Here is a 22,974-nt window from a genome sequence, read left to right as displayed (position 1 = left end):
ATTGTAAATAAAAACAGCAAACGCATCACAAAAAAAAAAACATTTAAAACTTAAAGGTCAAGGTTATGTTATATTTTGATTTTGGAAATATCTTTTTTTTCTTGGATTTGTCCTTTTTTATATTTTTATGAGTTCTCTTAATTGAGAAGATTATACAAATATTAAAGTCAACGATTATGATTTATTTAATCAATGATGGGATATGAATATAAAATTTAAAATTTTAATCTTTTGGTTAATTTGGTTGTTTTTTGAACGACTTTGTTTTATGGTTGACTAAAATTTTAATCTTTTAATGAGCACATTATTAAAACAACCAGAATATTCAGTTTAATATCTATACAGATTTATATTTGTTCCTTATTTCTAAATTATGTTTCTCTAAAATTCATCATACTGAAAATAAGCTAATGGATTAAACAACTATGCCAAGCAGGTTGCAAATGTTGCGCATGTTTATTCTTTTTGTTCTCCAGTATATTGACCATCTGATTCGGTGGGTAAACCCTTTTCAAATTAGTTTTATCACTGAATGAAGCGGAAATAAAAGACAAAATTAATCACAAGAATGAGAAAACAAACTGAAACAAATTTGAAAGTTTTTTAAACCTTAGTTATCTCCCTTGTAAACAATTGAACAAAATGATAACGAAGTTGTAAAATTAATTTCAAATGTGCAACAAACTGAGGACGAAAGTGCTCAAACTATTTCGAGCTTTAGGGAAACAGAAATATAGTTTTTTTTTGGCGCGGGTAGATTTTAGCAACCCGTCGATGCCATTTTGTTTGTCTTCGTTAACGCAAGTTGCGCGCATTGCGCCCATTTTACGCTAGACGTGGTGGCCCTTCACAGTCGTTCGTTCAATGAATGCAAGATAGGCCGAAAACATCACCCGAAGCAGTCTATTCCTCGTCGTGTACAAGAACTCGCCCTTTCGCAGACTTCAACTTATCGAATTTTGCTTTTGCGTCGGGACTTGGTCCTACACCCGTACCAGATCCAACTGACACAGGAGATTAAAGTTCATGACCATAGACGGTACCAGCGCAAGCGAGGTTCATCAGGTGATAATGCATCCTCAAAAAGTTACCATTTGGCGTGGATTTTGGAACGGACGCGACGGCGTAATTGTTCCGTGCTTATTTCAAAACGAAGTTAGTGAGTTGGTCACAGTAAACAACGAGCGCTGATAGATGATAAGACATTTATTAACAATCTAAGTAAAAATAAAAAAATAAATCAGTGAACTCAAAAATGTTTCAAATACTTTATGTTTTTAAAGAGACCCCAGACACAAAACCGGCTTATAAAACCTGGAGATAGGAAATGGATTGGACACCCTAAAAAAAAAAAATATTATCTTTGCCGAACATCTCATGAATGTTTTAAACCATTTCCAGAAAATATCAATACCGTGCTTGGCATGATTATAGTCCACAATCATATATAATTTTCGAATTTGAAATGTGTTTGACGAGGAAGGAGGTTTTTAGCTAAGGAAATGGATGCATAAAAAATATCCGTGACAATTTGAGTCAAATACTACGTGCTTTAGGTAGCTTTTCCTGTTTGGTTACTTGAATCAGTTTTGCCTGCATATATGGCACTGGTGTAAGTGTACCCGGCTGGATCACAAAGTTTATAGACTTTTATACCATACTTGTGTGCTTTTCCTGGGTTATACTGCTTTAATTACAGCCTACCGCGAAAAGGGACCATTGATGTATCTACTGCACAAATTTCTTTGGATTCTAGCTTTAACGATATTTTGTTAAGTAGGTCCTCTTACTTTTCCCAAATGGTTTCCACTGTTTATTGAATTGTCCGCATAGTGAATGATCTTCAAAAGTAACGAAGAAATTTCGGAAGAACTTATCAGTGCTCCAGTAGTGAGCAATAGATGGGTATTTTACAATGCCCATATACATCATCACTTCAATCAATTTTTGTACCTCTTGGACTTTGGTGTCTACTCATTCCTTTGCGCGAGAAGTACGCTTATAATGGTGCTTCGTAAAAATTGGTTGGCATTGACATTTGTCTCAGTGACAATAAGCCGAATGAACTCTTCTGTGACCATAAATCCAAAATCATCAATAGGTCGTGCTGATGTTTGGGGTTGAATATTGGCAGCACCATTCTGTTTGAAAGTGAACGCTTTGAGGGATTAGCCACAACTTGATCAAAAAGCTCTTCTTCAAAAGACGATTCGAATTCTTCGGGAGATTCAGAATCGCTTGAATTTTTTGGCTACATTTTGGTTTCCTCTTCTCCCAAAACCTATTAAGTCCTTCTTTCCCATCGTTTAGACCAAGGTTTTTCACCATGACCTCAGAAGCTTTATCAGATAAATTATGTCCCATCTGGTTATAATAAAGCTCTTTACCAAGTTGTATTACTGGGCGACTTATGCTTTTAATTGAATCGGATATTTCGTTTACTTCTTCAACTAGCTTATCATTTTAGCATACTGCACTCACCAGCCCTGATATATAAGCGTCTTTGGCACTTATTGAAAATCCTGTGAAAAGCATATAAGATGACTTCATTCGAGGCATAAGTCATAACCCGAGATATTGCTACTGCTGGAGTGTGACAGAAAATACCAAAACCTGCTGCAGCCGCTAAGACATCGACTTTAGCTATGATTAGCACAGGAGCTTTTGGTATTTTATGAATCAACTCTGCACATTTATCGAAGACTTCACGTTGACAATCAGGACCTTTTTCAGGTTTCAATTTATTTAAATTATGACCAGCGGAATAAACGGGACCGGTTGATGAAATGACAATACAACGCAGTGCTTCATCACTTACGTTTTTAGTTATTCCATTAAGAATCGATTCCATTATTGCCATGGAAAGAGGGTTCCTTGTTTTCGGTCTGTTAAGCTGAATTTTTAGAACTCCATTGTTTTCAGAAACAATTGTCAAAACATCGTTTTCAACAGGTGACTTCGAACTTGAAGTGTTTACAAAACGTACAGAGTGTAAGATTCTTGCTAAAGAAGAATTTCTCGAAATATAGCTCATCATTTCAAAAGTCAAACGAAAAAACAAGGATAATCCAAAAAAACACAAATCAATAAGGATGGAATATATTCATCTGAACCGGAAGCCAACTCGTTACACGTAAGTTACTGTGACTGCCGGCGAGCCACGTGGCACGTGATTTTGGATTAAGATTGAAACAGAAAATTACTTTCAACTGAAAAAAGTTGTGCATTATAGATTAAGGAAGAGGAATCATTTGTCGATCATTCATAGAGTAGTCCTGATAAACCGGTCGTTTTAGTGCGTTAAGACTCCCACAATACTCGGTACCGACTTTTAACGAGTGTCTTTTATTAATTTTCATCGGATAGGATAAAATTGAAGGTTTTTTTTAATATCCATCTTCTCTTAACGATACAAGTATATGTAGATATTTTAAATCTAAAATTTCTTGTTTGTATAAACTTAAGAATTTCTTAATAAATTTTACAAACATTTTGGAAGTCATTATCTGTTAAAATACAAATTGAAAATAAACCAATTTTTGTTCAAAGAAGGTAAAAGTTCTAGAATAATTGAAGGACAAATGTGCATATATTGGCTCAAAAACAGTTCTTCGTTTTTTCACTATTTTCATCTTTCCAGCTACGACGTGCGGTTTTGTATTCGGAAAATGAATTTCAGCAACATTGTAGTTCAACGCTATCTACCATATTCTTATTTGTTAAGGCCATCGACCGAATGCAAGTTTGTCCAAATATTGTTTGGTTTCCTAGGCTATTGCATCGAGAGTCGGATTTGTTGTTGTTTTGTCGTGGTAATAGTTTTGGTGCACGCGTCTAAAATTCGAGTCAGGACAGCTTTCGTGATTGTTGATTTATAAGCCCAAAATCATCTTCTCATCTTCAAAAAACATTTGTCTTTAATTTTGTATCAAAGATAAAGTCTACTTTAAAAGAGATAAAGAAGCATTTAGCTGCTTTTATAGTTGGACGAGTGCTTTAGATTTAAAGTATACTTTATGTCGTTTAAAAATATCAAAGAATCTACCTTCATTTAAAAACTCATTTTTAGAGTGTACTTTGAATTTAAAAACCATTTAAAGTGGGCTTTAAATGTTTAAATTTTTGGGCCATTGTATTTACATATTTTGTGTTCACTGGTTTTAACATATAAAGTGTATGTTTTTTAAAAAAGTGTTTTTTAGCAGCCCGTTTTTGGAAAGCTTTCACTATTAAAATATCTTCTTGTGAGATTTAACATCTTAAAACTATGCTAATAATAAAAATGAGTGAAAGAAGACACAATTTGCAAAACTAAACTAAACTTTAGGGTAGTTTCGCAGTTCCATTAACAAACGATCTCAAGCTGGTTGATCTGCAGTTACACCGTATCTTAGATGGTTCCTTGAATTGATCTTCAGTGATGAGGCCCATTTTATCCTACGTTATTAAGCAGAATTGAATCGGAAAATCTAACATTGAGTGTCTCTGCTTGGTCAGGTTTTTTGGTTGGCTTGACGGTGTGATCGGAAGATTTTCTGGCCACATTATTTCTCCAAGACATGATCGCAATTGGCCATCGAGATCTTGCAATTTAACACCTTGATCACGTGAAAGACAAAGAAACCATAGAAAAAATTCATCAACAAAATATCAAACTGCGAGAATCTTGTGTTTTTAAACCATTCCCAACAAAATCCTCCAAAAGATTCCTTAAGGTTTATTAATAACAACGGCGAATGTGAAACACTTTCTTCACGCTCAAAAAGTATGTTATCATAAGTTATATTATAGAAAATCTGACCGGGTAACGATCTTATCACTGATCAAGTTTTGAAAGAGAAATTGTCTATAGAAATGTACCAAATTAATGAAAAATACCTCAGCAAGGTACAACAACATCGCTTATACTATTCACGGCAAAAGTTTTCAAAAATCTGCTACTGAAAAGGCTCAGCAAAATAATAGAAGAAACAAGATTAATTCTAAGCCATCAGTTTAAATTTGTAACTAAAGTGGGGGATAAGGCACTTGAAGAAAAACAAGTATGCTCAGCTATATTCTTTGATTTTTGATACTTGGAACTTGAGGACAAATTTCATAGAGACCTTCGAAGGCAGTACTAATTAATACTAAATTCTTTTATTCCGAGCTACCCCTTTGAGTACTTTGCGACGTAAATTACTAAAAATTAAAGAAAATAGAATACGGTTTAATGAAAGGAAGTGTAATAAACAACATGCCTACGATATCATGATTGCCCTTGCTAATAATAATGCAATATTGGTGCCACTTAGATCCGTTTCAAATACTTCACAAAAATTGGAAAATGCAGTCGATAATACAAATGAAACAAAATCGACTCAAGCACATTTTGTGCTACATGAACAATGCTCCAATTTCCATCGAAAGGGCTTTAAGAGCAAAGCTTAACTGAAAAGTGCACATAATAAAGAAAACCGATAAACTTGAAGTTCTGAAGAATGTACTCTTTAAGATGAGAGAAATCTGACCTATTTATCGTGGTGTCTCGCAAACAGTTTTCATGACTTATTAACTTGTTTACCTTAAATCTTAATCATTTCGAGTAAGGTCTGTTTTAAAAACTTTAAGTCGGGTTTTCTTTCCCTCACTCTGGCTACAAAAGATTTTTATTTTTAATGCTTCTCACATTTAAAAATAAATTTGTTCAATCTTGATAATAGTATGGTCACAAAAATGTTGACTTTTTATTTTCAAAATGTTCATTCCAAACATAGACGCTCTAGGATCACAAGTAGATTAATATCGTCCCAAATTTTGAAAAATTGCCTACTGACTTTAACATCATACAGGGTCATGGTTCCAAATACGATTATGAAGTGGGTGAATGGCTTTAATTAAACTGATTCTCTGAGCGCCCTAAAACTGTGCGTGATGGTTATCAAAAGGAAATATTGATAGAATATGTAGAGCGGACGCAAAATAGGCGATGCCCTCAAAACGTTACTCGAAATGAAATCTATTCCGATACAATATTTTTAGGATTTTCACGTAATGTCCAACGTCGCAGGTAATTTTGAAAAAATAAACTAAATAATATAAGACCAAGCTTATAGATGTAGCTTCTGCAATATGGCTGTAATCAACTACCAATAGTCCCTATTTTCAGACTTTTCAGAACTTGGTTTTAAACTTCACTTCGCATGACTCAAATTTAGTATACTCTCCTGTCATTACTGAATCACACCATCAATTAGTTATGATATACTTTAATCCCCATGTGAATGGCTTTTAAGTATATCTCACGCTCAAATTTGTATCCCACATAAAATGTTGGCATTTTAACATTTTGACATAACTATTAATCCACCGTATTAATTTGCACACACACATGAAAACTTGAGATAATACTTGACATAAACGTGCCTCTAATTCCATATTCAAACATGACCTTAACAGATTTTCAGTGGATATTCCATAGGCTCAAATCTGGCTAATCATTTACAAACTTTGAGAGAAAAATCAGAAAATGTAGGTAAGCCTTCCGGTGTTCAAGATGATTCTCATCAGTCTGAGGTTAAACATTTTTTTAAAGAATCTGTAACCAGTTAAAAGAATTTTTTGCAGAGTACCCAAATAAATTTCAATAACAAAAATTATAAACAAAAATATTAATATAGTTGGAAGAAAACAAAAGCCTTTTCCATTTCCGTTTCGTCTTCAAAACTTAACATATTTCTAATAAAATAATCAAATCTACCGAATCGTCTTGAATTTGATGACTTTTTAAGCTTCTGCAAGTCATTTAGTATTGATTCTACGTAAATAAGTTGACGCCCGACTATTATTCTCTGTCTTGTTATTCAAATTTCTTTAAGCTTGATTTAAATATTGTAACCGGTCACCGGCATCAACAATATTGGTTATCGATATATCCGTCCGTCGCATATGGCACAGAAAACAAAAAAAAAACTTGTCAACTTAGCGGCAAAACCCCCCAAAGCCATCTGGTTGTATGTTTGGTGTATGTCGATGGATGAGCTCTGATCAGCCCAGCCAGCAGTGCCTGAAGCTAGCTGAGAGGCACGCTTTTTTCTTGAGCTTTAAACATCGATTAGTCTAACAAATATCGGTGATGAGTTCGGACGTACTTTTGAGTAGGCGTCGCAACGCCGGCGAAGGTGATTAACACGGCTTAAATAGATTTGAAAAACAAAAACAAACGGTGATATCTTATTTTCTGTTTCCTTTGTCTCAAGACAGCGTCAAGCCTGAGGGTTCGTCTAGCAGCGCTGTTTGGATTTGCCTTTGGCTTTGCCATGGCATTTGTCACACTTTTGTCTTATGGCACCTCGGTGACTGAGATACTAAATGAAAAACCAACTACCCTGGTTATAACCACGGGTACAGGAGAGGGTTCATCTTATGGGTCATCAGCAGCAGCATTAGTTTCATCAAGCTCGAGAGCTATCGTTACCACCAAATCAAACCCGGATTTATTTGAAGAAGTTCGCATTGTTTGCATGGTACTCACTTATGCCGACAATCGCGACAAGGCACAACATCTGAAGGCAACTTGGGGCAAACGGTGCAACCGATTGATCTTCATAAGTAACCAAAACGACCAGGATCTGGGTGCAGTCGATGTTGGTGTTGAGGATAGTCATGACAATTTGTGGACAAAAACACGTGAGGCATTTCGTTATGTCTATGAAAATTTGTTGCACGAAGGCGAATGGTTTCTTAAGGCAGATGATGATACGTAAGTTTAGCGCACTGACACTGGTGGATTAAATAATTCGACGAATTTTTTTATTTGACCTTTTACTCTCTCTCTCTCTCTCTCGATCTTCTGGGTACTTGTACCAACTTTAAGATACATTGTAATGGAAAATCTGAGATACTTGCTCTACGGATACGATGCTCAAAAACCTATCTATTTTGGACATAAATTCATCTACAATGACAAAGTAAGTTAAAAGTTATAGTTAAGTTTGACTATAAAAGTTAGTCTCGGTGTAGATATTAACTTAAGGTGCCTTATGCATGCAACTTACTACCTTTGCAACTGCTTAAGAGTTTTTTGTATGGTTTCCTTTTTTGTTTGATGGGATTATTCAAATTTTTTCTTCAAAATCTTCTTCAAGTTTCGAGAGATGAAAGATGCATTATTTGAATATTCAAGAGTAATGTTGTGAATTTTTTGTTTTGTTTATTTTTCTTAAGTTTTAAATAAAGACTGTGATTTATTAACCATGGTCGTGAATCAATAAGCGAGTATTTCGACTTAATAGCGAATAATTTGTCTTTCCTTCTTTTAGTTTTTGTTGTCACTCTTTGTTTGTCAAAGTTTCTTCATACAGGGAAATTGAAGTGTCAACGAAAGTGTTGCATAAAATAATAGAAAAGTTTTGTTTAATTGGTATTTAATTCATAGATATTGTTCTTTTCTTCTCATTTTTGTTTCTTTGGTTTGATGAAGTGATAAAATGTTATGATGATGATTAATTTTTTATGTTATTTAAATTATGTTGGAATAAAATGTCTGAATAGTATTAAGCAAAAAGTGGATAAATATTAATTGTTGTACAAATTTAACCTGTTATTTTACGCTTACATTTTATTTAGGTATTAATCAACAGCAGATACATTTAAGAGAAGACATTTTTTTTAATCTGCAAAAATTAATGAATAATCAAAACAGTTATATTTTGATAGATCGATGGTTTGAAACAGTCAGGTTTATATATTATTTATAGAGTAGTTTAATTTATTCATATCGAACAAAAAAATTCCAATAATATGTTTATTATTTTTATTTTTTCAAAGAAGATAATGAATCACAAAAAAATATGAATAAAAGTAAAAAAAGACTAAAATTTATTTGAAGCTTTATTGGTTTATAAACACTAAAATTTAATGGTCATTATATGATGGATTTATTCTAAGGTCAGATTTAAATTGACATTCGATCAAATTAAAAAATTTGTTGATGAACATAGGTAAATAATATTATATAACTATTTTGCCAGAGAAATTTAAAATGTTTGTATTTAACATTTTTGTTATTCTTTTTACCAAAATGCGGGGATTTTGAATTTAATGAAGTTATATATCAAAGAACACCTTGGCAAGTTAAAGAAGATAACATTTTTCTAAAAACTTTTCAAAACTTGCTTTTTTTGACGAAAATCCACATTTACTAGAAAACTTGGTCTTAGAGAAAAGTTGAACAAACATTCCATTAAAAATTAAGCTAAAAAGTAGTAAGCTATCTAATTTCTGCTTTATATAAACATGTAAGGCACTTTTGATAGTATTGGGTTAATAGTTAAAAAAAGAAATAGTAAAATGTACTTAAGGGGAACATCAGGGTTACAATTAGAAACATCCGAAAACAAAAAATTTGATTTTGGCGTACAGACTTCGATATCGAAAACCTGGATAACTTTTTTGATCTACCATATTTGGATCTACCATATTTGTGGAAACAGCTCTTTCTGTCTAGAGAAAAGACTAATTGACTACAAAGTATTATAGCAGATGTAGAGTTTAAAAACTATTTGGTTCTTATAAAAAAAAAAAAACAATTTTTTCTAAAATACTGCAAGAATGAATTTTTGGCTTTTTTTTGAATATTTTGATTTCCAATCTTTTATTTTTGTTGACAACTAACTTTTCTTAAAAATTACAATTCCTAACTTACAGGTATATATCCCACCTTCCATTTGATACCATTGTTTTCTTTGTTGGGGCCAATCTTCTCACTATATCATAAACAAATAGCAAAAAAACACGTTAATACCAGATTAAACTCAAGGTATCCCTCTATTCAAAAAGAAAAGCAACTGGAATATTATACTTAGCATACAAAAAGCTTCAAGATTTGCTATTCGCCTTTTCATAGGAAGTTATTGTAACGAGTCCGATTTGTCAAATAGAAAATGTTGACATTTCTCGAAGTTTAAAGGTCTTAAGAGTTGAAATAAAAGATTTTTAGAAAGATGTCCGTACGTTTTTTCGTGAATTATAAATACAAAAAATTTGTCACCTCGAAAATTTTACGAATAAAAAATGATTTAATCTCTAAAACAATTTTGTGCAACGAAAACTAACATTTCGAACATCTGATAAAAATCGAATTGACATTTTTTTATGAAAAATAAAAACCTAAAAAAAAATAAATACAAAATTACTCAATGTTGGTAAAAATTGAATACCATTCATAATCAAATATCTTTTCAAAACTTTGAGATTTTGGCTTAAATCTAATTTATCTTTTGAGAAATATTGGTTTTGAACATTTCATAACATTTTTTTGAAAAATCGAATTGAAAGTTTCTTAACAAAAAATAAAAACCTAAAAAAAGCAGTTTGTATAAATTGATTTTCGACTCAAATGTCTTTTCAAAAATTAAAAATGTTAAGTGATTTAACGGCTTTTACCAGAATCATTACTTCGACTGCGAACACGTGCTTCAATATTTTTCGATGATCTGTGCTTAATCGCGTTTACATATTTTTCTGCCGGCTGCATCGATCGCTGTTCTTTCTGTGACATTTCCATCGTCAGAGCTCTCTCACAACTTTTTTCGAATGATGTTGTTTCGCCTGCGAGCAGAACTTGTTGGATTTTCTCATTTCGTAGCCCCACAATGAATTTGTCTGTCAGAGCATCTTCCAAAGCAAAGTTTTTTAATTTTTCTGCATCGACTACTAAATCCATAATAAAATCACCGAACTTACAGGTTTCTGCCAGGTTTCAAAATTTTATAATAAAATCGCTGACTGATTCTCCTTTTTCCTGCTTACCCCTTTGAAATTTGAAGCGCTCCGCTCTTTCATTAAACTTTGGAGCGTAGTGTTGCTCTAATAAGCGTATTAAAACATCAAACGATTTTGTGCTCGGTAAGGCAGGTGCAGTCATGGACTTCAAGACTTCGTACACCTCCCATGAGGGTGATGAACACGGGTGTTTGTTTCCTGAAGCAATTTCATTTGCAATGAAATATTGCTGTACCCGATCTTTGTAAGCATCGAAGTCTTCTCCGGGCACGAATTGACTTATACTTCCTACATGAGACATTATTTTTTTAGGTTTTATATCCTTAACCTTTTTATCTTCTGTCATCTACAGGCTTTTTAAAATCACAATTAACCAATTGCTTGAATAATAATCGAAATTTATTCGATGAATCGTAATTTATTTTTATTTGAAATGTATGTTGTGCAAGTTTTAAAATTTTAACTTTTTAAGATAATTTATAAATTTTCTTTTATCCTCGTCGCCATTTATTATATTTACGGAAAGGATTGCACTCTTTATTACGACTGACTAAACACTAAGTCTTAACCTAAGTTTTAAGATAAATTCACCACACAGGATATGCGCTAAGTGATTTAACGAAAGATTACAATCAGGGATGTCTATTATTTATGAACACAACATTTTTAAACTTATTTTATCTCATATAAAATAGTGCTTTCGATATTCAGTAATTTTTATATAAAATTCCAACACTCCGTTTTTTTCATAAAATAAATTAAATCTACAAAAACAGTACGAACATTTGGTAAAAATGATGTTTGGTTCTCGATACCAAGTGAACAATAGACCTTCTTTTTTCAACTCCAAAGCAGACATACTACACTATCCCCAAGCTACAGATAAGAAAAAATCTTAGATTTACCTTCCTCGGGATAATATACATAATAAGATCCCCTAAATTTAAAGATTGGAAACATTGTTTTAGCCATATTTAATTTTTCGGACAAGGTACAGGGTACTGAAGTTTTTTTCCTAATTTATGTTGACCAATTATTAAATCAGTACGTATGGCAATTTGACAGGATACAAGGGCCATAAAAACGATACTTGATATTTCAAAAGCATTTGATAGTGTTTGGCATCAGGCTCTCATATCCAAAATACGTTCATTAGGTTTTCATGAATCCCTCCTTCATTGGATCAGTAATTAACTCTCGGATCGTTCTATATACAAGTAGTATTGAACATTTGCAAAAACATGAGGAATTCTTACTCTTCCTCAGTTTCAACGCTCGTTGTCAACACACCTTGTTAGCTCTTTAGAAAAAGCTAATCTCTTTGCCAGACAGTTCGCAGCCAATTCAACGCTGCCAATGAGTGTTATGACTCCGCCTGTACTTGAGCGAGTTAGTAATTCTATGGGACCAATCTTTTTTCGTATTCGCACTGTGGCAAGAGTTCCTAAAGATCTCAACATTCATAAATCCGCTAGTCCGGATGTAATCCCCGCTATTGTTCTTCAACGCTGGCAAAACCACTGCGTAAGCTTTTTCATATGTCCTACTCTTCAGGTCTCCTTCCGAGTGGTTGGAAAACTGCATTTGTCCATCACATCCCCAAAAAAGGCGAATCCTACTCACCCTTTTAATTACCGACCGATTGCACTCTGATTAATTATCAGCTCAAGAAATATCTTGAAAATCGAAATCTTCTTAATGACCGTCAGTACAGCTTTCGACGCAATAGGTCCACTGGTGATCTCATAGTTCATCTCACCGAACAGTCCTTTTGGAAAAAGTAAGATTATTGTACTTGATATTTCAAAATCATTTAATATGGTTTGGGACCAGGCTCTCTTATCGAAAATGCGCGCTTTCGGATTTCATGAATCCCTGCTTTCAGAGTGTTCAATACAAGCAGTATTGGATGGATTCAAATCAGATAACCTCAAAATAAATACTGGTGTGTCCCAGGGCTCTGTTCTATTTCCAACACTCTTTCTCAATTTTATTAATGATCTCCTTTTTGCAACTTCTAGTCGAATACATTGACGATAATACTTTTAGCTTTTCATATTCGTTTTCAGACTCACATCCCTCTTCTTCGGATGTGGAACTGCAACGACAAAATCTGATAGATTCAATAAATTCCGACTTAAACAGCATTGTACAATGGGGAATAAAGAAAAGCGTGGAATTTAGTGCTTTGAAAACGCAATGCTGTCTTGTATCGTTAAAGTCAGATATACCGCCTTAGCCATTATCCATGGATGGCACTTGCATCAATGAGACTGAACACCTTGATATTCTCGATATGTGTGTCAACAACCACCTCTTGTGGAACGATCACATACGCGATTTCGCCAAAAATGCCGGTCGGTGTTTGGGTTTCCTTAGGCGATGCAAGACATATTTCACCCCTTCTGGTCTGGCGGTTATCTACAAAGCTTATAAACGTACAAAGCTTGAGTATAACTCCCATATCTGGGCTGGTGCTCCTGCAACTTACTTAATCCTCTTGGATAGTATTATACTTAGATTGATTGGTGATATCACTATCATAGAGTCATTTACGTCGCTTGAACATCTTCGTAAAGTTTCTTGTCTCACCATCTTGTACCGTTATTTTAATGGTTTATGCTCTAAAGAAATAGCCAATTGCATTCCTCCCCTTAAACAATTCAACCGTAATACTCGCGCATCTAGGAATGCTTATCAGTATAACCTAGAGTCCAACTTCGGCCGTACTGTCAAATACAGAGATTCGTTTCTTAGCTGTACTACGCGTATGTGGAATTCCTTACCACACTCTGTCTTTCCCAGCTATTGCAATATTCAGGAATTCAAAACCAATGTGCACCGACATCTCCTTTCACACGCTCTCTCCTCTTCCTAGTGCTCTGACTGTGTCTCTGCATAAAAAGTGTGCGCTTATTATATACAAAAACGTATCAAGTCTAAAAATCACAAAATACCTGCTGGTGTACCCTAGGGTTCTATTCTATCTCCAACACTCTTTCTCATTTATATTAATGATCTTTTATCTGCAAATTTGAATCCAGTACATTGTTTCGCTGACAAAAGTAATCTTAGCCTTAGTTAGTTTAGTTTTCAGACTCACATTCCTCGTCTTCGGATGTGGAACTGCAACGACAAAATATGATAAGCACAATAAATTCTGAACTAACCAAGTGGAATTCAATGCTTCCAAAAACCCAATGATGTCTTGTATCGTTAAAGTGAGATATACCCCCCTTTTCAAAAATGCCGCAAAATGTTATGGTTTCCTGAGGCAATGCAAGAAATGTGTCTTGCCCTCTTAACTGGCTATTATCTTCAAGACTTATCAAACTTTCGGCTTCATACTCTAGAATCAACTTAATGTTGTACTTCGCCACAAAATAGAAGTTTAAAACGTATGTTCTCTATTTTAAGAACACCATTTTATTCGGATACATTTTGTTCAAGAACCTGCTTAAATCTAAAATTAGTTGTAATGCTGAAACACAAAATCCGAAAGCAGCCTTAAGAAATACAATTTATAATCTTCCATTGCTCTAAACAAGAAGACGTTAGTTTTAATTTTTTGAATTTTGGAATTTAGTGAATTATGGACGTTTTTGAATTTAATGTTATTTCACAAATTAGTATTTGAGGTTTTGTAAATTCACATTTTTTGCGCCTATATATGTAACTCCATCCCTACCAACATTACTCGCACACAGAAATCGTTGAGAGCTTTAAGTCCCTAGGCCATAGTTCTCAAAGGACTGTTGGATATTGGAAATTATAGGCGACTTAGTACTTTATTTGGGCTGTACATTCAACCTCTTCAATTATATCTTTATCCTGGGATGTTGATTTCGCTAATCGTTCAAATGAATGAATAACCATTTACATTTTTCTTTTCAAATCTCTATGACTTCATTTATGGTTGTTTACTGAGTTGTTCTTAAACAATAAATACAAACAATTTTAAATTATTTTCGCATTAAAAGAACACGATTTTAAGTTCGATTAAATTTGGATAAATTTGTGTCTTTCTTCAGACAAGTTTTCTTGCATAAACGAAACATTTTATTCACGCATAATTACATAATTTTTGACATCTGTATACACTTATAAGCCAGGCATAGAAAGATACAAACCTACTAAAATGATAAACTTCTATTTTTTATAAGTCAATCCGTTAAACATAGTTACAGACCAAGAAGTCCAATAAAATTAGTTAAGTTATTGTTCAAAATGATTTTTTTTTGATAGGCAGCATTTCTACGAAAAGAAGAAACAACTAAATTATGCATAAATCATTGCTTTTTGTTGTTATTTTGGCAAACTTGTTTAGAAAAAAAATAACTAACTAAAATTTCTTATTTTATCTTGAATCGCTGAATGTCAAATGAATAATTTAAACAAAAATAAACTAATTAAATTTTCATTAATGAAATCATCCATTAAAATATAAAAATTAAACCATGCGTGCGATTAATGATAGATACTTTATGAACTTTATTGCTGCTTTTATTAAAATACTACATTACTCATACAAATGTATCTATAATGTAGGAAGGTATGAATTTAAAGATGTTGCAAATACTTTTATTGATTTTTCAATATGTTGTGTATAGGTTACTTTGTCAAGGTCAGTTATTCCCTTTTAAAGTCATAAACCATAATAAAACTTTATTATTATTTACAATCAAGGTACGGACCATGTAGTTGACATTTAAAAATGCCAAACCAAAGTACATATTTAGACTTCAAAAAATAAAAAGCTAAAAAACATTATAAGCTAACCAAATAAATAAATGAAAAATAAATTCGCTAAAGGGGGAAAGATGTGCTACCGATGCCGGCTATAAGTGGGCTCTTGATGGGCATTGCTGCGGCGGCATCAGGCGTCGCGTCGTCGTGTTAATGTTAATTGTTTTTGAATCTGCAATCAGCAACCCAGGGGAGTTTATTATTATGGTATTTACACATTTAAATATCAACAAACTGATAAATAATTTAAAGTGTAAAATGTAATTAAGAGTTTTTTTCTTTTAACAGGAATTTCCAAAAGTTTTTTAAGTGATTTTTTGTAAATATATAATTTCACTGTTTTTTTATAATATAACAATTTCTTAAAGGAACAAGATTCAAGTTATACCTTTTTGAATAAAATTTAAAAAACGAACTTTGTATGCGAATTAAGTTACATAACTTAAGTGGAGCTAAACTTTTTTGAGATTTTTACATAATTTTATGCTAAATATGTGATTTTATTTTTTAATAAGTCTGGTTCTACAAAATATCCATACTAATTTCTAGAGTTTGTATTTTGTCAAATGAAATATGAAACATAATTCTAAGAAATAAATATTTGTCAAAGTTAAATTTGAGTTACGATAATTGCTATAGGTTAATGTATTTGGTACCTTTGAGATGGGAAACACGTTCATAGTACCCGGAAGGCTTAACGCTGTGTTTAATAATTCAAATTTGTGTATTTTTATAGTAAAATAACAAGGGTACAAAAAATTAAAAATAAACTGCATTTATTTTATTAAGTCATTCAAGCGGAATACAAAAATATCAATCACCTTGATCTTCGAAGAACTAAAATGCAGCTCTGATTTCGGTGATATGTTTTTAATTTTTGAATTTAATGTCATATAATTTGAATTCAATGGGCTGATGAATAAACATAGAAGCAGATTTGCAGGCTAAGTTTAAAACTTAAAAACAGATAAATAGTATGGAGTCAAACTTTTGCAGCGAAAATAAAAAATAACTTTTTTGCTAAGATTTAAATATTGTACTTATTTGTTTTTTTTTTTTTTTTAATGCGGGTACTGAAAAGGTTGCTACAAAAATACATGTTTATCACCAAATTTATTATAAACAATTACAAGATAAATAAAAATTACTAAAACGAACTAGATATTTTAGTATTTTCTTATATCTTAAATGTATTACACGAAAATTGTTTTAAGTAAAAGAAATTAATAAAAACTTAAAAGTTTTAAGGTATAACTAAATTTAAACGGATTCGTTTAGAAATAGTGTTTGAAAAATTATAATTTTAATAAATACATTAATCAACTTTAATTAGTTACTAATAGTGTTACGAAAAATGTTGAGCTCGGTCCCTAGTTAGATGTCTACAGTTTCGTGCTCCTAGTTGGGTGAGGTTACTTTCCACTCATGTGTGCGCCACCTGATTCGCGGTCTTCCTCTACTGCGCTTTGCTGTGGGTGTGGATTTGAAGACTTTCCGGGCCGGAGCATTGTTTTCCATGCGCTCTAGGTGACCCAGTCATCTTAATCGTTGGGCTTTTACACTTTTTGCTAAGTCTATGTCACTGTTCAGCCCGTACAGCTTATTATTCCATCTTCTCCTCCACTCCCCATTGGTGCATACGGGACCTTAAATCACACGAAGAACTTTTCTCTCGAAACGACCCAAGGTGCTTTCATCCGTTTTTTTCATAGTCCATGCTTCTGCACCGTGTAGCAGGACGAATATGATAAGGGTTTTATATCTTTGGTCTTTTGAGAGAGAGGACTTTGCTATTCAATTGCTTTTTTAGCCCAAAGAAACAGCGGTTAGCAAGAGTTATTCTTCGTTTGATCTCAGCGCTGGCGTTGTTTTCTGCCTAAGTAGACGAAGTCCTTGGCTACCTCAAAGTTACGTCTGTCGATGGTGACGTTTTGACCAAGACGTCGATATTGTTTGTCCTTTGTCGACGACAGCATGTACTTTATTTTGCCCTCATTAACAGTTAAACCCATTTTTGCCGCCTCTGCCCCAATTCTCACAAAAGCCCCAATGTCATCAGCATATGCTAGTAATTGGAAAGGCTTTTGAAGCATAGTGCTTCTAGTTTTGACTTGGATGCTCTGCTCTATTCTTTCAAGTACGATGTTAAAAGAATCGCATGACAGCGCATCACCTTGTCTAACACCTTTTTGACATCGAAAAGTTGTGTTGAGTTGATTCCAACCTTTATGGAGCAGTGTGAATTCTCCATAGTCATCCTGCACAAATGAAAGAGTTTGGCAGGGATACCAAAACTAGACATGGCTCTATACAGCTCGTTCCTGTAGATGCTGTCATATGCTGCTTTGAAATCTTCTTTGTTTTTTTCCAGGATCTGCCGTAATGTGAATATTTGATCGATTGTTGACTTTCCTGGTCTATGATCACACTGATAAGGACCTATTAGGTTGTTGAGATTTTGTAAGCGATGTTAAGTAGACTGATTCCTCTATAGTTGGTGCAGTTAAGAGGGTCTCCTTTTTTCAGGATCGGGCAAACAATACTGAGGTTCCATTCATCGGGCATGCTTCTTCCGACTATATCTACAGATTGGTTGGTGCATGATCCTAACCAACTTATCTCCAGCTGATTTAAAGAAATCAGCATTCAAGCCATCCGCACCAGCGGGTTTATTTGACACCAGCTTAGATATGGCAATCTCTACTTTGTCTAAGTCGAGAGGAAGGGATTGTGTTACCTTGGCTACAACGAGGTAGTTGCCAGGGTCGATGTTAGCTCCTCGGAAAGTTTGGACATCCATGATGCTGGAAGCGTGTCTGGCTTCGATCGCAATATGGTCAATCTGGTTGACGGTAGATTGATCTGAAGATCTCCAAGTTCCTTTGTAGATGTTGAGGTGCGGAAAACGTGCACTGGCTACCATGACGTTTCACCCGCAGCAAAATCTATGAGCCTGAATCCGTTGTCGGAAGTGTTGTCGTCCAGGCTATTTTTCCCGATTATTCCACCAAAGATGTCTTCCCTTCCCAGCTTGGCATTAATATCGCCCAGGACAATTTTAATATAGTAACTAGAACACTGCTCATATTTTTTGTGAAAAATCTGGAAGAACATATCTTTATGGTGTTGTCATCCTTCTCTTCTGTGGGGGCATGCGTGCATATTAGGCTAATGTTGTCGGATTTAGCCTTGATGCGGATGGTCACGAGACGCTCATTGATTTCCTTGATAGCGTTGATGCCTGCTTTAAATAAGCTTTAAAAATTATGGAAATCGTATCACGTAAATTGGAGTCATCAAATTAGTTCGGGGTGCCAGAGTATATCAAGTGGAAATATTCATCGTGAAATTGAGACTGTGTCGCACTAACTGTAAATTCAGTCCAGTTTTTTTCTTTCATTTTCAGTAAGAGAATGTTATGTAAGCTGAGTCATTCAATTAGATTCATGTCGAAATAAAAATCCAACAAACCTCCATGAAAAAGATCCAACCATTCCTTAGCCCAGAAGATTTTCTTTTCTATAATGGCTTTCGACAAAATGTTGGGTAATCTATTATTAGTAAGATTTTGATTTCTTCTTATGAAAGAAAAATAGAGCTGGAGGTACATTAGAAAACCCTTTGGTAAACCTGTTTCAATGTGCACAGCATAGTTAGGCGTATTATCGGGCAGTAAAAACCATCTTTTCATGGAAAAAACGCTGCAACTTTTCGACTTGGTTGTATTCGCGGTATCCCCAAACTTGAGCACACGCACAGAACAACATAACAGCTTTTGAGGCGGCATTGTATATTTTGAGCTTTGTTGAGTGTTGGACGGTATTGTCTCGCAACATTCTCGACCACGTTTCATTGATAGAATTTTTAGATGCTTCCAATCTGTTTGTTAGCTACTCATTCCAAGACATATTGTAATTAAACACTACGCCAAGATTTATTAGACACCTTTATTTCAGAATTATTGTAAAACAATTTTTCGCAGCTGCTCTTGTTCCACCATTGCTAAATATTACTATATTAGCATTTCAAATTCCATTGAATGCAGTAGGTCTTAAAACCGTCAATTAGCTGTTGCAAATTGGAAAGATTATCTGACAACTGTACAATATCGTCCGCATATAAGCGGGCGTTAATTTGAAGATCGTTTAAACAATACCGATTGGAAGTTCCGCATGAAGATCATTTAAAAACAGAATGAAAAGAGCTTGGCACACATCCTTGACGAACACCTTTCTTAGTGGGGGAAAATCTGACAAACATGAACCACCCGAAACAACTGCAGTAGTATCCTTATAAAGAGACTTCATTCTAGCCAGTATCTTCGAAGAGTCGGTAGTTTAAAAATAAGAGCATACCTGTCAATGCTATCAAAAGCAGCCTTAAAATCGATGAAAAAAGTGTAGAGTTTTTTTTTTGGCAGAGTTGAAGTTAAATTATCCATGAAAGATTATAAACTTGGTCCACAGTAAAATAGTTGGTTCTATATGCAACTTGAAATTCATTGATGTTGTTGTTTCTTTTTCTAACCAAGTCTGTACAAGAGAACTGTAGTAAATAACTTATAGAGCGTATCGAGAAATGAAAGTCCTTTATACTCGTAGTTTGACACAACATTTGTGTCTCCTTTCTTGAACAGTGGGTTATAAAATGGATTTTCTGAAAGATGATGGTAGCGTTGCAGTTTCAAGAATCTCAGTGAATAACTTTTGCATTTCTTCAACAAGAGATGGACATATGCATTTTTATAAAATTCGTACGGTATTCCATCAAAATATCAAGTTTTCAGATCTTTTAATGAAGATATAGCAGAATATAATATCTCGTGCAGCTCAATGGGGTAATCTAGCTCTGGAACATGTCGCTGAGAAAGAGCGTATGAGATAGTAGCCGAATCATTTGATTGCGAGAGTAAGCTTTCAAAATGCATTTTAAATTAATTTACTTTTACTGACGTTGTGGTTTTAATCGACTGTCCGCATATTTGCTTAGCAATCTTCCAATACCCTCGGGCTGAATGAACAGATTCAAGTCTAACGAAATAAGCTTGTTTTTTAGTGCTACATAAAATCCTATATTTTTTGTTGGCATCATAGTAGTTTCTACGACATATTTTTTGAAGGATTTAAGGTGTTAAAGAGCATTTTCCTGGCCATAAAACAAGCTTAATTAAACCAAGGTTTTTTTGGCTCAAACTTAACATTTTTTGCATGGGATCTCCGTTCGCCTCATAAATACAGCTTTTGCTTGCTTTGCGTCGTTCTTCAATTGAATCTGTTGGTATTATTATGGGGAGTACAAGTGACTCCAGTTTATTTTTATAAGCAACACGTCTTCGGTCATACCATTTTATTCTAGATATATCTCTTTAGTTGGTAGGTTCTGCTGTTACTGATGATTTTAGGGAACAAATTTAAATCCTTCATCCAAATAAGAGATTGCGTACGAAGGGACACAGTAGACAATCACTACTACTTATAAAAGTATATTCACCACTTTTGTCACTAAATCTTTTTGAGTATCTTCTTTCCATAATCGACGATGTAGGAGTTGTATGAATACAATTTAAGTAAAATAGTATTAAATTAGGTTGTTCCGCGGCGAAACGTCCTTGCAGCATAATCATATCCTTCGTTATTAAAAAATTTAGTTGATAGATGGGTTCAATACTTTTCTTACACCCAAACAGGCATCCACCACATGGCTCTTCCAAATTTGAGCGTTTTTGTAGCAGGTATCCATTTAAGTATATAACCTCCGAAGTATTTCTCATAATTTTTATAATTCTCAGACAAAACAAAAGTTTCGATGCAGATCCTATTTATAATTTTTTTGCAAACTGACCTTGTATTTTCTAAAAAAAATTGATTAATGCTTCTTACACCTTGTAGCAATTATTTTCTATACATGCTTGAAGTTGCAAATGATTGCAATAAATTGATTGACACATTCTCGTCAGTGCACAGTACAATATACAACGACGGGAATCATAAATTTTGTCCACGCACTTTTGCGTACAATAGGAATGGTGGGTGCTTCATTTCGGCAAAAACTGTCTCCAAAAAGTCTTATACTCTAGTATTTGGTTAATCTAAAAATTCATAGTAAAATCATTATTATTTGTTTATTTGCAAACCTTATACAGTAAAAATTCATCAAAGATATTGACTTAATTGGTTTTGGGTTTCTTTAGTGATACAATAAAAAGATGATTTTTCAAATAGTAAATGTTTAATTTGAAGGTTTACATGTCAGGTGGAGGAGGTTATGTCCTCAGTAAAGAAGCACTTCGTCGTTTTATTGTCGATTCATTTGACAATGAAACACTGTGTTTAAGTGCCCAACCTTCATCGGAAGATTTTGAAATTGGAAAATGTCTTACAAATGTTGGTGTTATACCAGGAAATTCAATGGATCCCATTGACTATACCCAAAGATTTCATCCTTTGCCACTTCGTGACTACCTTCAACCTGATGCAATGAATACACTGCCAGGATGGTTGTTTAATAGGAGTGTTGAGCAAATACAAACGGTAAGAATAAATTTTAGTTAATCTGATGATGAAACTTGAACTACATTGTTACATTAAATTATTTTTCATAATGCTTTTTTTTTCAGGGGCCATTCTGTTGTTCTGATTACGCAATATCCTTCCATTACCTTGAATCCAAGGATATGTACTTGTATGATTTTTTCCTGTACCGAATGAAGGTTCATGGCATAGAAAAACCATTCCGAACGTTACCAGATAAAATTTCGTCAGAAATTGGATAAATTAAAAGCAGACAAACTATGAAAAATAATATAATTTACGTACTTAATGTGATTTTTATAAAATCATATTAAGAATATTAAATGTTAATTAGTAATTAAAATATTAATTAGGTGTAATTTACATAATTTACCTATATTTCTGTGTTTATGTATTTGCTTTGTAAAAAAAGTATTTGAATTTGAAAATAATAAACGAATTATAGTAAACGTTGCAGACTTTAAGGATGAAACATGAGTCTCTGGCTCATACGAATATGCAATGCATTTTTTTAACAAGCTGCGTAATGGGTTGTAGAAGAAATACAAATCAAGGCCTGTCCAGTGTCCATTTGAGAGTGACTTTAGGATATTTTGTTGTTAGAGATATGTAATTTATTTATGGTTGTGCGAAATGTGGATGTACGCAAATTAAAATTATATTTCTTAAAATTCGTAAATAAATTGTTTAGAAATTAGGTTTATAATAATAGTTTTTAATCATACTGTATTTAGTCATTACTTACTTACTTACTTAAGGTGGCGCTACAGTCCGGGGCGGACCTGGGCCTCAACCAACAAGCGTCTCCAGCCAGCTCGGTCCCTAGCTAGCTGTCTCCAGTTTCGCACGCCAAGTTGGTTGAGGTCCTCTCCCACCTGGGTGCGCCACCTGAGTCGCGGTCTTCCTCTACTGCGCCGTCCCTCGGGATTGGATT

General features: G+C 33.8%; 2 protein-coding genes across 3 annotated transcripts; one reads left to right on the top strand and one right to left on the bottom strand.

Annotated features, from left to right (window-relative positions):
- Nucleotides 1-2,442: 2,442 nt before the first annotated feature.
- Nucleotides 2,443-3,081, bottom strand: LOC129947790 (enoyl-CoA hydratase domain-containing protein 3, mitochondrial-like). Its single transcript, XM_056058491.1, has 2 exons — nt 2,608-3,081; nt 2,443-2,561 (listed from the first exon to the last, which is right to left on the bottom strand). The coding sequence occupies exons 1-2, from the start codon at nt 3,035-3,037 to the stop codon at nt 2,464-2,466; spliced, it is 528 nt and encodes a 175-aa protein (XP_055914466.1). The 5' UTR covers nt 3,038-3,081; the 3' UTR covers nt 2,443-2,463.
- A 3,921-nt stretch (nt 3,082-7,002) lies between these two features.
- On the top strand, nt 7,003-22,502 carry LOC129953752 (glycoprotein-N-acetylgalactosamine 3-beta-galactosyltransferase 1-like). Of its 2 annotated transcripts, none has more exons than XM_056067185.1 (5): nt 7,003-7,160; nt 7,243-7,741; nt 7,856-7,949; nt 21,750-22,040; nt 22,127-22,502. In XM_056067185.1, exons 1-5 carry the CDS (start codon nt 7,115-7,117, stop codon nt 22,280-22,282), a joined length of 1,086 nt encoding a protein of 361 aa, XP_055923160.1. In that variant the 5' UTR covers nt 7,003-7,114; the 3' UTR covers nt 22,283-22,502. The 2 variants fall into 2 exon arrangements, with proteins under 2 accessions (XP_055923160.1, XP_055923161.1); XM_056067186.1 differs by having other exon boundaries at nt 7,070-7,160; nt 7,239-7,741.
- The last annotated feature ends 472 nt before the right edge of the window (nt 22,503-22,974 follow it).

This window comes from Eupeodes corollae, chromosome 1, assembly GCF_945859685.1.
Source record: "Eupeodes corollae chromosome 1, idEupCoro1.1, whole genome shotgun sequence".
NCBI classification, from domain to species: domain Eukaryota; kingdom Metazoa; phylum Arthropoda; class Insecta; order Diptera; family Syrphidae; genus Eupeodes; species Eupeodes corollae.
The sequence above is the reverse complement of the archived record's forward strand: the minus strand, read 5'-3'. Positions and strand labels throughout refer to the sequence as shown.

Excerpts from the sequence above, each read along its gene's own strand:
- LOC129953752 (XM_056067185.1), top strand. The coding sequence starts at position 7,115 with ATGAGTTCGGACGTACTTTTGAGTAGGCGTCGCAACGCCGGCGAAG. Across the intron at positions 7,161-7,242 it reads GCGTCGCAACGCCGGCGAAG|CGTCAAGCCTGAGGGTTCGT; the intron begins GTGATTAACACG and ends GTCTCAAGACAG. Across the intron at positions 7,950-21,749 it reads AATTCATCTACAATGACAAA|GTTTACATGTCAGGTGGAGG; the intron begins GTAAGTTAAAAG and ends TTTAATTTGAAG.
- LOC129947790 (XM_056058491.1), bottom strand. The coding sequence starts at position 3,037 with ATGATGAGCTATATTTCGAGAAATTCTTCTTTAGCAAGAATCTTACAC. Across the intron at positions 2,562-2,607 it reads AGCGGCTGCAGCAGGTTTTG|TTATGCCTCGAATGAAGTCA; the intron begins GTATTTTCTGTC and ends TCGGGTTATGAC.